The sequence below is a fragment of the Saccopteryx leptura genome, chromosome 4 (assembly GCF_036850995.1).
Source record: "Saccopteryx leptura isolate mSacLep1 chromosome 4, mSacLep1_pri_phased_curated, whole genome shotgun sequence".
NCBI classification, from domain to species: domain Eukaryota; kingdom Metazoa; phylum Chordata; class Mammalia; order Chiroptera; family Emballonuridae; genus Saccopteryx; species Saccopteryx leptura.
In genome coordinates this window covers 98,583,127-98,598,106 of record NC_089506.1, presented here as the reverse complement: position 1 = coordinate 98,598,106, position 14,980 = coordinate 98,583,127, and the positions used below count along the sequence as shown (strand labels likewise).

General features: G+C 46.1%; 2 protein-coding genes and 1 non-coding gene across 4 annotated transcripts in view; 2 read left to right on the top strand and 1 right to left on the bottom strand.

Moving 5' to 3' along the window:
• The window catches only part of WBP4 (WW domain binding protein 4), a 35,788-nt gene extending 32,042 nt beyond the window's left edge, over nt 1-3,746 (bottom strand). Inside the window, exons 1-2 of the mRNA XM_066380822.1 lie at nt 3,611-3,746; nt 2,591-2,663 (exon numbers count right to left, since the gene is read on the bottom strand). Coding sequence (XP_066236919.1) covers nt 2,591-2,663; nt 3,611-3,612 — 75 coding nt within the window. The 5' untranslated portion in view covers nt 3,613-3,746. The remainder of the gene's footprint in view (nt 1-2,590; nt 2,664-3,610) is intronic.
• A 523-nt stretch (nt 3,747-4,269) lies between these two features.
• ELF1 (E74 like ETS transcription factor 1) overlaps nt 4,270-14,980 on the top strand; it is a 150,638-nt gene continuing 139,927 nt past the window's right edge. The window contains exon 1 of one of the 2 annotated variants that reach the window (XM_066380814.1): nt 4,270-4,406. The gene's annotated coding sequence lies outside the window, so the exon portion shown is untranslated. The remainder of the gene's footprint in view (nt 4,407-14,980) is intronic. The other variant, XM_066380816.1, reaches the window with a different exon arrangement.
• Nucleotides 4,437-4,508, top strand: TRNAE-UUC (transfer RNA glutamic acid (anticodon UUC)). Its single transcript has one exon. It is a non-coding gene; the product is annotated as a tRNA-Glu (tRNA).

Genomic DNA, 14,980 nt, shown 5'->3' with positions numbered 1-14,980 from the left:
TGGGTGCTTAAAATATACTTCTATAATACTTCTATGACCTATTAATGGAGAAAAACACAAGGTACACTTGATGACTAATCCAGTGAAAATGTCTGTAATGAGGACTCAAACAAGACGTGAAGCCACAAGAAGAGTGGAAAAAAACCTTAAATTGAAGAGACACTTCTCAACATAAAATGTCAAAACTAGTAGGTCTCCAGAATTTATACTGCTCTATTTGCCACATTAGGTAAGAGATAATAACCAATGATCCTTACAACCTTATTCCTCCAAATTGGGAGAAAAGTAGACATTAAGAAATTTATCCTAAATTGCAAATACTTTTATATAATGTGGTAATGCATAAAATGTAAAACACCTATGTAGAACATTTTAGAAGTATCTATCGAAATTAGACTCCTACAACAGAACAAAGCAGCTCCTAAAATTATTGTAGAGAGCTCCAGGATAGATTGTTCAATTAAAACAACAAAAACCAAAATCCCAAAACAATATGATGCAGGATAGTGTATATAGTATGCTACCTTTAATGTATGTTGGAATAAGAATCTACATCTATATGCATATGCAAACAATAGAAGGACAGCAAGAAAATGAAAAGGTAATAATAACCTTCAAGGAATGATGGTAACTTGGATGAATGGGCACAGAGGTGCATAAGTGAATAGTATTACCTATTTAAAACAGCCAGAAATGCTCCCTATAACTGTATGCAATAAGAATTATATGGTAAGCTCTGCAAAACAAGTTTTGTCAGTCAAATCTTCCACAATGCATTAGCTGACCTATTCTAAGTGTAACTTTTTTGCCTGGTGGCGCAGTGGATAGAGCGTCGATCTGGGACTGAGGCCCCAGGTTTAAAACCCCAAGGTCACTGGCTTGGCTGGAGCCTCCTCAACCCCCACCCCATGTCCTGTCAAGGCACCTATGAAGAGCAATCAATGAAGAACTGAAGTGCCACAACTACGAGTTGGTGCTTCTCTTCTCTCTCCCTTCCTGTCTCTTTCTCTCTCTCGCTAAAAAAAAGTGTGACGTTTTAAGACAAATGTTCATCCTTTATTTTTCATATATTAATTCTTAATTCTTCCACAGTTGATTATAGGCCACTAAGACTATTACAGGCCTATTTGAAAAATAAATTAATTTTGTTTCTAATTAAAAGTTAAATCAGTGTGTTAGCAATTCAAAGATTACTTACATAACTGATAAAATCATTGAACTGTTTGGGTACCTCTAATAAAGAGAAATTAACAGTGATTTGTGTGGTTTTTAAATCTGTGGCATTTATTATTATTTTTATTTATTTATTTATTTATTTTCATTTTTCTGAAGCTGGAAACAGGGAGAGACAGTCAGACAGACTCCCGCATGCGCCCGACCGGGATCCACCCGGCACGCCCACCAGGGGGCGACTCTCTGCCCACCAGGGGGCGATGCTCTGCCCATCCTGGGCGTCGCCATGTTGCGACCAGAGCCACTCTAGCGCCTGGGGCAGAGGCCACAGAGCCATCCCCAGCGCCCGGGCCATCTTTTGCTCCAATGGAGCCTTGGCTGCGGGAGGGGAAGAGAGAGACAGAGAGGAAAGCGCGGCGGAGGGGTGGAGAAGCAAATGGGCGCTTCTCCTGTGTGCCCTGGCCGGGAATCGAACCCGGGTCCTCCGCACGCTAGGCCGACGCTCTACCGCTGAGCCAACCGGCCAGGGCTGTGGCATTTATTTTAAGAATATGCTAAATCAAGTTAGTCAAGAACTTTAGCAACAATTCAAAATGACCAAAAAATAAAAAAAGAAAAACCACCCCAAAAGAAAAATATCCCTAAACTCCTTGTAGACAATAGTAAACAAAATACCTACCAAAGAAATACAACATTGTTATAGACAAGGCTACTATTCTTTTGTGTATCAACTCTACCACTTAAAAGGATGTGCATATGTAATATATTTTTAAAATATGCTAACCTATAGGTACTTTGTACATAGTGCTATGACATGCATGAGAGGGGTAAGAAAAAAGCAATAGTCCTGCTTTTTATGTCTTTGAAGCTGAAACTCGACTAAGAGATACAGTAATAAAATTTGCTGGCCCTGGCCAGTGGCTCAGTGGATAGAGCATTAGCTGGGTGTATGGGCAACTGTGTTTGATTTCTAGTCAAGGCACACAGCAGAAGCAACCATCTGCTTCTGTTCCCCCCTTCTCTCCCTCTTCCCTTCAAACAGCCAGTGGCTCAATTGGTTCAAGTGTGGCCCCGGGTGCTGAGGCTAGCTCCACTGGAGCTCATCATTCATCCTCAGGTGCTAAAAATAGCTCAGTTGATTAAAGCATTGGCCCTAGATGGGGTTGCTGGGTGGATCCTGTGCAGGATAGAGTCTATCTCCCCTCCTCTCAAACACACACACACTAAATCAAATTTAGGTTGATGACAAAGAAGGCATACAGCTTTCCTACAAGGAATGAAAGGATGATAAAAATCTTACAGTGTTTTGAAACAGAGCAATGTATATGAAAATAATTTGTAAACTCTGAATTTAGATAAGAAAGGAGTACTTCATTTAAATACATTATTAGAGTCTCTAATAGTGGACTTGTCATACAGGCCTATTATCTGCTATCCAGCACTTGCAGTAATCACAGAATTTCTTTGGTTGTGACTTCCAGTAGTCCGCCCTGAAAAAGGGAAAAACAAGTCTAAGCTTATTTATAATTTAAAAAGGTAAAATTCTGCATGCTTTACATCTTCTTAAGAGTCTGAAATAGAAGCCTCTGCTACTGAATCTTGTCTTGTTACACACAGCACCTTGTTTTATTATTAACCGAAATTGTTGCCAGTCGAGTAGAAAAGTCTGCACGGGATTTAAAACTTTCTTAGATAAAAGTTTTACATCCCCCCCCCCAACCCCCATTTGTTACTGTCATCAGCATGAAGAAATAGATTATTCTTTTCCATTCCTTTCTGGCATTTTGAGAGGTTGCTATAATAGAGGCCTGAAGCGACTCGTAAAGTTTGCTTTCAGTCAAGTTCCCCTCTAAAAAACAAAGCACAGGACTCCTCCGGTGGGAGACTGAGGTTCCTCTGAGACCGTGAGTTGACACAATTTGCTCTTGAGTCTCCGGGCAAGAAGAGAGAATTGGAAAAGTCAAGGGACCTTTCAGCTGGCAAGACAAAAAGAAACCATTCCTCTAACCGGGGCTGCCCGCTCCTGGTAGGCGGAGGAGCTAGCGGTGGCCACAGTCCATCCCTCAAGTTTCACAACGCCCCAAGGTTCCAGCGCGGCAGAAGCCCAGGCTGCCGGCGACCCCGACTGTGGAGGTGGAAGCGGTCGCCTCGCGGGCGGACATCCAACTTCAATGGCAGTCGGCTTCCCTCCGGAGAGCCCGTCCTCCGTGCCCCCCAGGGCGCTCCGCGGGGCAGCGCTCCCACCTGGCCCAGAGAATCCGCCCTGCGGGTCCCGGGCCGGTCCCGAGCGAGTTAAGATCGCTCCCGTCACGCCTCCAGCCGAGGGGCGGGCGGAGGGAGTGGGGACGAGGGCCGGTGGCGGCGGGAGAGACCCGGGGGAGAAAGAGCCGCCCAGAGAAACAGCACATCCATGTTTGAAGTCTGAGACCCAACTCACATGACGACCAGCCGCTCCGCGCGTCGTCCCCCGTCCGGCTCAAGCTCGCGTTCCCCAAGCGGGGCGAAAAGCAGCCCGACTCGGCGCGAGGCCCACCCGAGCTTCCCGGGCCGCCGCCTCCCTCCTTCCCCTGGACCCGGGCTCCACGGTTCTCAACTACGGGTGCCCAAGCGCCTCAATCCGCGCCCGCACTCCGCTCCTTTTCTCCTCCCCCTCCAGGGGCGGAACTCCCGACTCCCGAGAGGTGGGGTCGGTATAAAGGGGTTGAGGTCACCGAGAAGGGGCAAAAAAGCGCGACGGGATCTAAGCTGAAGGACTCCAGCTAGAAACCTCAGGTCCCCGCGTCATCCTTCCTTTTCCTCCCCTGGGATCCAGAACCTCCGCCCATCTTCTAGGCTCGCTGGCTCGTGGCCAAAGAGCCCGCGCGCCGCCTCCGCCCCGAACGCAAACAGCTGTTCCCCGAGACGTCGCCGCCCTCAACTTTGCCAACTACTCCGCACGCACTTTGACCAGCGGAGCACCCCGGACCTGTGGGCTGGGGCCCGTTGGCGGAGTTTAAAAAAAGGTGAAACAGTTGGTTTCGGGGCCGCGAGCTGCCGAGGTGCGCCTCAGAACTCTCCCGAGGCGCCAGAGCGGCCGCGCTCCCTCCTGCGACGCGCGCGCGCCGGGACCGGGCTGGCTCCCTCGCTCGCGAGCGCGTGGACCGCGGCGGGAGCGGCTGGAGTGGCGCAGAGACCGCGGCAGCAACAGCGGCAGCGTGTGCGGAGTCGGGAGCGGCGGCGAGGGCGCTTGTCAGGTGAGTCACGGCGGCGGACCTAGCAGCACTTCCCATATGGTCTAGCGGTTAGGATTCCTGGTTTTCACCCAGGCGGCCCGGGTTCGACTCCCGGTATGGGAACGTCCTGTGTTTTTTTTTTTTTCAAAGGCATGGGCAATTAATTTATGCTATTTCTAATGACTCTGGCTCCCTGTCCTTCGCCAGCTGAGCTTGTGGAAAACGAGCCTTAGTGGACTTGTTACTTGCTTCGTAACCTGGGCTGCGGCTTTGGGAGTCACGAGTGCTGTGCCGGGCGGCTGAGGAGCGAGTGCGCCGCGGCTCGCTCGCCTCCCGCCGGGGCTGGCGGCGCCGAGGCCGGGGAGGGAGTTTCACTTTCCCCGGGGCTGCCCGCCCGCCCGCCGCTCCGGCCTCCAGCCGTCCCGTTCCGGACGCTCGGGGGGTGATGATTAACTCCGGCCTCGCCTTATCTCCTGCCAGCGCGCCTCGGCCCCACCCTCCGCGGCCGCCCCTTCCGACGGCTCCTGGTGACGCGCGGCGTGTTTGCCCCCTGCCCTCCGCGCCCGGGCGCCCGCGCCCCGGGAGCCTCCCTCGTTAACTCTTCGCGGGGAGGTAACGGGAACCCCCCACCCGAGCCCGGCACAAAGCAGCCTCCGGGGGGCGCTCGCCGAGGGCGGGCGGGAGAGCCCGGCGGGGCGGCAGGCGAGCCCGGGGGCCTGCGGCGCTTGCCCGTCCCGCCGCTGCCGGCCGCGGTGGGCTCCCGCGCCCGCCCCCGCCCAGCCTGCCAGTCTGTCCCGACCTGACGTCGGGGACGCGGGCTCGAGTTCGCTCGTACATCAGACTCGTGTTTAGAAGGCCTCAGGAAGGGAGTCAATTTCCCCCCTTCTTTTAAAAACTGAACCCGCACACGAGCTGTGGAGAAGAAATAGACCCCTACGATGCAATGTGTTTTAAAAAAGAAAATTGACTTTCCAAAGGGTCTAACGCCTGGAGCGCGCGTGATAGAAAATCCTGGGGTGGAGGTGGGGCTTGGGAATAGAAGAGAATATTGGCCGGAGACTCGGAAGGGGCTGTTATAACAAAGTTTCACTGTATTTTTAAATATAGAAGCCTTGTGTTTATTACGAAGAAGGGGCAGCTGTGTCAGCAGCATTTGAGCTGTAAATGAAACAACGGCGTTATCATGAATGCAAGCTGAAATTAGAAAATGGGGCGAGCTATATAATGTTTAGTCTATTGGGCCTCCCGGAACAAATGAAAACGAAAAAGTGTCTCTTGCGGAGCGTTTCTGGTCAGTGCCATTACTGATAACAGACGTTTTGGTTGTTAGTGTGTACGTGCCCAAACCGTTTATAGTTTTAACTGCACAATGAGTTTTGAAATAATCTGTTAGTATGATCTGCGTGGTTAATGATTAATTATATTTACATTGTAAGTATGTCTCCACAACTGAAAATATTTTCATTTATTTTTATTGATTCAAGTATGTGAGCATTTACACTGTACCAAGCATCATCTGATGCTTTTGAAAGTTGCTGGTGTTCATTCAGGTTCTTCATATTAGGACATAGGGGACAGAATACTGAATGGAATGATATTTTGGCCCTTGTGAAGCTGTATGACTTCTGTGTAGATATTTCACCTTCTCTGTACTCTGAGTTTAAAGCCATAAATTTTTTATTTTTATTTTAATTTATTGGGGTATATAATGCTGGTGGCCAAGGCCAGGCAGGTCCACACTGGATTCGGGCAGATGGTAGAAAAACTGTGACTGGAAAGCATTGGGCCATTCTGTTTAATAAAGTCTCACAACCTCGGACAAGCACACAGGCAGGAGAAACCACCTCTCAGGCAAACAAACAGCAAAATGGCCCCTTCCAGTGGTGGGCAGGCAATTCACACATCTGTGACCCCCCAGACCCTCCATCTGCCTCAAGAGCAAGCACCCCTAGCCTTATGTAGGCTATGCACATGTGGCGCTGCCACTACTCACATGCCCATCAGGTAGAGTGCTTCCATCCGTAACCCCACAAGCAAGCCTAACACAGCAGCCCCACATTCCACCCCTTTAGGGTTGCTCGCTTCACAATCTACATGACAGGAAACAGAGACTACAGCAACAGCAAAAGTTACACAATAATTACAAAGGTGTCCTTCACAATGTCCCCCTGAGTACTTTGCCCAGGGTGTTACCTGGAGGCCCACCTCTAACTCCCTAGCCATGGAAGGTGGGAGGGCCTATATAGTCCAGGGCTGTGTCCATGGAAACTGTAAAGTGTCCTTGGTGCACCTCTGCAACTGGATGAGAACCAGTGCAGGAGGGCCTCCACAGGTGCCATGGGTCCCCATCAGGGTTTCTCATACCGTCTCCAAGCAATGTGTCCATCCATCAAGGGAGCCAGTGCCCCCCTCTGGTCACAGTCCAAGAATCAGTCCATGATAGCCCAGCTGTTGGTGCAAATCACCAAGGTAAAAGTCCATTACAGGCAACTAGCCATAAAGCTCTTGATTAGCAGACCTTAGCACCTTTCCATAGTGTGCTGTCTGTTGCCGGAAGCCCCATCCAAACCCCTCAACAAGGTTATAGGGCCTGGTGGGGTCAAACACATTCAAGGCCTGTGTCGCCTTAGCAGTTCTTTTTGCTGCTGCTGTAAATAAAAAGCACCTATTCTAATGTCAACATCTGCTGTACATTAGAAGGGGACCAGTGGATTACCAATTTCACACGGGGCATCTGGCCCCTGCCTGTCCCTGTCAGACAGGTCCCTCGCCCTTCCCCCTATTCAAACTGGGACAGTGGGTCTTGGGGATCCTTTAACCTGAATGCCAACCATTTTCCTGGCAGATGCCAGGGCCACCCACTTTCCCCGCTTTTTCAGTGGCTGGAACCTCTGTTCTAACTCAAGTTGCCGCCAAAGCTCCAATAAGACTTTATTAGGCTTGCCATCTAATTTCTCTCTATCTGCCCCGGCCGCAATCAAATCTACCCACATCTGTGTTTGGGTAACTTTCACAGGCCTATTCCCCTTGCTAGTTGGAGGGGCAGCATGGGCAGCAGCCCTCACAGTTTTGTGATTCCATCCTACCTCCAGCTCCCTCAAATCTGCTACCATCTGTGTAACCAAGGCTGATCCACGTAGGGTCCCAGGATAGCCACTAGTGACCCAAAAAGGGCTAATGGGGCACTCCAGAGGATAAGATCCCACATCTGGACTGTCAACACTTCCTTGTCTGGTCCTTGGGACCCCAGGTGGAAAGCAGCATCTTCATACCTAGTTCCCGAAGGATCTTTACTAACTCACTATAGCACTGCCACCAACTCTTGAGCTCCTGAACCTGCAGTTGTTTCTCCAACAGCTGTTGCTGCCAAGGTTCAGTTTCCAGGGCAAACGGGAACTCATACACAATTCCTTCTCCAGAGACCGCTCCAGTTCCAGGCATCGTTGGTGTTCACCTGTACCTTACAGTGCAACTCTCGGACCCAGTCAGCCTCCCTCTCCAGTGCTGGCTCCAGTTCATGCCATTCCTGCCCCTCAGCTTGCAGTCTGACTTGCAGTTCTCAGATCTGCAGCTCTTTCTCCAGTGACCATTCCAGCTCGTGCCATTGTTGCTGCTCAGTCTGCAGCTCACCCTGGAGCTTTCGACCTTGGGCCTCCTCTTGCACAGAGCTCTCGGTTTCCTCTCGCAGGGCTGTAAAAAACACCCAGTCTACGGCCCCCAGAAGGACAGCCATGGGGAACCATATGCTGGAGAACAGCGACCACTCCTCTACCCCACCCTTCAAGGGTGTCAGCTGCTCCGTACTGATCTGCTCCAAACCCTGTCCACTATGCCGGTGGCCAAGACCAGGCAAGTCCATACTGGATTAGGGCAGATGGTAGAAAAACTGTGGAGCCGGAAAGGATTGGGCCATTCTGTTTAATTTAGTCTCACAACAGCAGACAAGCACACAGGCAGGCAAACAGCAAAATGGCCCCTCACAGTGGCGGGCAGGCAATCCATGCATCCACAATCCCCCATCTCCCTGGAGTGCAAGCACCCTTAGCCTTACATAGGCCATATACATGTGGCACAGCCACACACTCACACACCAATCAGGCAGAGTGCCTGCAGCTGGTAAACCAGTGAGCAAGCCTAACACAGCTGTCCCACAGGGTGACACTGGTTAACAAAATTATATAGGTTTCAGTGCACAGTTGTACAACACATCTTCTATACATGGCATCATGTGTTTACTCTGTACTCAAGTCCCTGTCCATCACCATTTATCCCTCTTATACCCACCTTAACCCCCCCCCCCCATGCAGTCACCACACCGTAGTCCCTGTCAGTGAGCTTTTTTTTTTTCTCTTTTGCTCAATCACTCCACCCTATCCTTCCCAATCTTACCCCTTGGCCCCCCACAGCTGTCGGCCTGCTTTCTATCTATGACTCTGTCTCTGTTTTACTTGTTAGTCCATTTTGTTCATTAGATTCCAGATATGGGTGAAATCATATGGTTCTTGTCTTTCTCTGACTGGCTTATTTCAATTAGCATAATGCTCTTCAGGTTCATCCATGCTGTGCAAAGGGTAAAATTTCCTTCTTTTTACCATGGAGTAGTATTCCATTGTGTAAATGTACCACAGCTTTATTATCCACTCATCTCCTAATGGGCACTTGGGCTGCTTCCAAAGTTTTGCTATTGTAAATAACACTGCAATCAACATAGGGGTGCATATATTCTTTTAAATTAGTGTTTTGGGTTTCTTTGGATAAATTCCCAGAAGTTGAGTCATTGGGTTATAAGGTAGTTCCATTTTTAATGTTTTGAGGGAACTCCATCTTGCTTTCCACAATGGCTGCAGCAGTCTGCATTCCCACCAGCAGTGCATGGGGGTTCCTTTTCTCCACACCCTCACCAACACTTGTTTGTTGATTTATTGACAGCCATTCCGACAGGTGTGAGGTGATATCTCAGTGTGGTTTTAATTTGCGTTTCTCTAATGATTAGTGACGTTGAGCACCTTTCCATATATGTATTCGCCACCTGTATGTGTTCTTTGGTGAAATGTCTATTTAGGTCCTTTGCCTTTATGTTGTTTCAAGAAGTTCCTTGTAAATTTGGATATTAAACCTTTATCAGATGTATTGGCAAATATGTTCTCCCATTCAATGGGTTGTCTTCTCATTTTGCTGATGGTTTCCTTTGCTGTACAAAAGCTTTTTAGTTTGATGTAGTCCCATTTCTTATTTTTTCTTTTGCTTCCCTTGCCCAAGGAGATACATTAAAAAAAATACTGCTACAAGAAATGTTCAAGATTTTACTGCCTATGTTTTCTTTTAGTGTTGATTTTTATGGTTTTGAGTCTTAACATTTAAGTCTTTAATCCATTTTGAGTTTATTTTTGTATGGTGTGAGAAGATAGTCTAGTTTCTTTCTTTCTTCCTTTTTTTTTTTTTTTTTTTTTTTTTGCATGTATCTAATTTTTTTTGTGTGTGTGTGGGGGGGTTTTTGTATTTTTCTGAAGCTGGAAACGGGGAGAGATAGTCAGACAGACTCCCGCATGTGCCTGACCGGGATCCACCCGGCACGCCCACCAGGGGGCGATGCTCTGCCCCTCCGGGGCGTCGTTCTGTCGTGACCAGAGCCACTCTAGCACCTGGGGCAGAGGCCAAGGAGCCATCCCCAGTGCCCGGGCCATCGTTGCTCCAATGGAGCCTCGCTGCGGGAGGGGAAGAGAGGGACAGAGAGGAAGGAGAGGGGGAGTGGTCGAGAAGCAGATGGGCCCTTCTCCTGTGTGCCCTGGCCGGGAATCGAACCCGGGACTTCCGCACGCCAGGCCGACGCTCTACTACTGAGCCAATCAGCCAGGGCCGTATCTGTCCAGTTTTTCCAACATTATTTATTTGGCGAGAGAGACACAGAGAGGAACAGATAGGGACAGACAGGCAGGAAGGAAGAGAGATGAGAAGCATCAGTTCTTTGTCACAGCACCTTACTTGTTCATTGATTGCTTCCTTATATGTGCCTTGCTTCCTTATATGTGCCTTATATGGGTAGGGGGTACAGCAGAGCGAGTGAGCCCTTGCTCAAGCCAGCGACCTTGGGCTCAAGCTAGCGACAATGGGATTATGTCTATGATCCCACGCTCAAGCCAGCGACCCTGCGCTCAAGCTGTTGAGCCCTCGCTCAAGCCAAATGAGCCTGTGCTGAAGCCTGTGACATTGGGGTTTCAAACCTGGGTCCTCTGCTTACCAGTCCGAAGCTCTCTCCACTGTGCCACCACCTGGTCAGGCCCAACATCATTTATTGAGTAGACTGTCTTTACCACATTGTATGTTCTTGCCTTCTTTGTCAAATATTAATTGATTAAAAAGGCATGGGTTTATTTCTGGGCTCTCCATTCTGTTTCATTGATCTACATGTCTGTTTTTATACCAATATGCTGTTTTGATTACTGTGACCTTGTATAATTAGATATCAGGTAGTGTGATTTCTCCAACTTTGTTCTTTTTTCTTAAGATCACTGTTGCTATTTAGGGTCTGTTGTGTTTCCATATAAATTTTTGGAATATTTGTTCTACTTCTGTAAAATGTACTATTGATATTTTGATAGGAGTTGTGTTGAATCAATAGTTTGCTTTGGGTTGTGTGGACATTTTAAAGATATTAATTCTTCCTATCCATGAACATGGTATATATACTTCCACTTATTTATGTCTTACTCAGTTTCTTTCTTCAATGTCTTATAATTTTCCGAGTACAGTTCTTTTACATCCTTGGTTAAATTTATTCCTAGGTATTTTATTCTTTTTGAAGCAATTGTAAATGCAATTGTTTTCTTAGTTTCCCTTTCTGATAGCTCATTACTGGTGTATAAAAATGCAACTGATTTCTAGATTTTTATTTATTTTTTAGATTTTATTCATTTTTAAAGAGTGGGGGGGGGGAGAGAGAGACAGACAGACAGAGGAGGGGTAGGAGCAGGAAGCACCACCTCCCATATGTGCCTTGACGAGGCAAGCCTGGGATTTCAAATTGGCAACCTCAGTATTCCAGGTCAGTGCTTTATCCACTTATCCACCATGTTACCACAGGTCAGGCTGGATGTTTATTTTTTATCCTGCTACTTGACTGAATTCATTTATCAGTTCTAGTAGTTTTTTGATGGAATCTATAGGGTTCTCTACATAGAGTAGCATGCCATCTGCAGATAATGACAATTTTATTTCTTCCTTTCCAATTCGGATGCCTTTTATATCTTTTTGTTGTCTGATTGCTATGGCTAGGACTTTCATTATTCTGTTGAATAAGAGTGGTGAAAGTCGACATCCTTGTCTTGTTCTTGATTTCTTTTTTTTTTTCTTTACTTTTGTGACAGAGTGAGGGACAGATAGGAAGGGAGAGAGATGAATAGCATCAATATTTTCGTTGCAGCACCTTAGTTTGTTCATTGATCTCTTTCTCATATGTGCCTTGACCGAGGGTCTACAACAGAGCTAGTGACCCCTTGCTCAAGCCAGCGACTTTGGGCTTCAAGCCAGCAACTTTGGGCTTCAAGCCAGCAACCATGGGCTCATGTCTATGAGCCCAAACTTAAGCTGGATGAGCCCACGCTCAAGCCGGTACCCTCGGGGCTTCGAAGCTGGGTCCTCTGTGTCCCAGTCCAATTCTCTATTCATTGCGCCACCATCTGATCAGGCTGTTACTGATCTTAATTAAGGGGAATGCTTATAGTTCTTGCCCAATGACTATGATGTTGGCTGTGTGTTTGTCCTGTACAACTTGTAATACATTGAGATATATTTCTTCTATTCCCACTTTGCTGAGAGTTTTTATATAAGTGGGTGCTGAATTTTCTTGAAAGCTTTTTCTGCATTTGTTTATATGATCATGTAGTTCTTATTCTTCATTTTGTTTATGTGGTATATCACGTTTATTGATTTTAAGATATTGTACCACCAACCTTGCACCTCCAGAGTGAAGCCCACTTGATCATGGTGTATTATCTTTTTAATGTATTGCTGGATTTTATTTGCTAATATTTTGTTGAGGATTTTAGCATCTATTTCCATCAGGTATACTGGTCTTTATTTTTAATGTCTTTATCTGGTGTTGGGATGAGGATAATGTTGGCCTTGTAAAATGATCTTGAGAGTCTTCTCTTGAATTTTTTTTTTTTGGTACTAGTTTGAGAAAGATAGGTGTTAGTTCTTTCCATGTTTGGTAGAATTCATCTGTGAAGCCATTGGGTCCAGGACTTTTGTTTGTTGGGAGTTTTTTGATTACTGCTTCAATTTTACTAGTTGTAATCTGTCTATTTACATTCTCTGATTCTTCTTGACTCAGTTTTGGAAGATTGCATGTTTTTAGGAATTTATCCATTTTATCTAGATTGTTTAATTTGTTGGCATATAGTTGTTCGTAATATTTTCTTAGACTCCTTTGTATTTCTTTGGTGTCAATGGTTACTTTTCTTGAGCTAGTCTTCAGCTGATTTTTCAGGATGATTGTTTCTTTATTTAGTTGTAATTCCAGTTGGTCCTGGGAGGAAGCAAGCATAGCTTTCACCTATTCTGTCACCATCTTGGATTCTTATAGCCATACATTCTTGATAATACATAATTCTTATAAACTTTGTTGAGCAGTTCTTATATAGGTCATGAGAGTGGAAGTTTCATTTAAATAGTGGGACTGTGTGATTCTTAAGAAACCATTTACTAAAGAATTATCTCTGTATTTCAAAGAAGGAAAGATTGCTCTGCCTTTATTTCTCTCCAAAGAGGGTTTAATTCTTGATCTTATATTTTGTAACAAGTTGGTATCATATTGTACCAAATGGTACTAAAGTGAATATGGTTTTCAGTTGAACACCCAGTAATTGCAAAAGATTTACTCTGTACTTGAGGGTATGCTGAGGGGAGTAGTTTAGTGATAATATTTTTGTCCAAGATGCAGACTCATATATAGTTTTGTACCAAGCAGTAAAACAGCATCTGAGTTGTGGAAGTACTGCAATAGCACAGAGGGGAGAAATCAGTTCTATCAGGGAAGAGGACTGGAGAAGAGACATGGAAGGGAGAGTGTTTGCCCTTGACCTTGAAGAACTGTTTGGATTTCTCGTGGGGATTGTGAATCATAAAGCTGAGGTGGGGGAACAAATAGGCTGACAAGTAGTCTGGTTCTGCAGGAGCATAAAGTGCCTGGAGTGAGAGCCATGGGAAGTGCAGCTAAGACTAGGTAATGGGATTTTTTTTTTTTTTGGTATTTTTCTGAAGTGAGAAGCTGAGAGGCAGGCAGACAGACTCCCGCATGCTCCCAACCGGGATTCACCCAGTATGCCCACCAGGGGGTTGATGCTCTCTGCCCATCTGGGCTGTTGCTCTGCTATGACCAGAACCATCCTCAGCACCTGAGGCAGTGGCCACGGAGTCATCCTCAGCGCCCTGACCAACTTTTACTCCAAAGGAGCCTTGGCAGAGAGAGGGGAAGAGAGAAAGGAGAGGGGGAAGGGTAGAGAAGCAGATAGGCGCTTCTCCTATGTCCCCTGGCCAGGAATCAAACCCAGGACTTCTACACACCGGGCTGATGCTCTACTGCTGAGCCAGCTGGCCAGGGCGGTAACAGGTTCTTTTTTCAAGGGTGTGATATTTGTGTCATTAGAGTTTTAAGAACATTTTTTTGTCTCTGAAAAAAAAAAATGTGCCTGACCTGTGGTGGCACAGTGGATAAAGCATCAACCTGGAAATGCTGAGATCGCTGGTTCAAAAACCTGGACTTACCTGGATGGTTAAGGAACATGTGGTAGTTGACACTTCTTGCTCCTTCCCCCGTTCTCTCTCTCTCTCTCTCTCTCTTTGTCTTTCTCTTTTCCTCCTCTCTTTAAAAATAATAAAAATATATACAAAAAGAAAAAACCAAATGTAGCCATGATATGTGAATGCTTGTTTTAAAGGACTCAAAAATGTAAAAACATGTAGAATATTTTGCAACCATAGGTTTTATGTTTAGCAATTGAATATTAATTTTTAAATGGTAGAGTAAGATAAACAGTCAATTAGAATTCAATGAAAAAAATGAAATCTAGATTTAAATTATGAGAATGATCTGCACTTGTGTTCTTATTGGCTTACTTTTTTGAAAATGACCTTAATGTTCTAAGACAGAGCTGCTACATATTGTCAGTAAGCCATGCACTTTAAATTGGTTAAGAGTAGATGATAAATTTTTAAGATTCATTTGTTTGCTTAACTTCCAAAATACCATCAGTATTCATGTTTTAGCAGTTGTGTGTTGGGCCACAAAATCAAGTGATAACTGATTACCCTAGTAGTCGCTTTAATATCTGCTATTATTAGTTGCAATTAGAAGATATTTAAAAGTTCAACAAGAGTTTGTGCAGATGGGCACTTGTATTTAAAGAAATACAGGGTATTAAAAAAAATGATGATGGCATTTTAAAATCCAAAGACCTTACCTTGGTTTCTGAGGCTCAAGATTATCTGGCCTCTGCTTATCTCCTCAACTTCAACTCCTACCTTCTCTGCCCCTTTCTTCATTATACTTCAGCCACACTGGCTTCCTTTTTGTTCTTTGAACTTACCAGACTTGT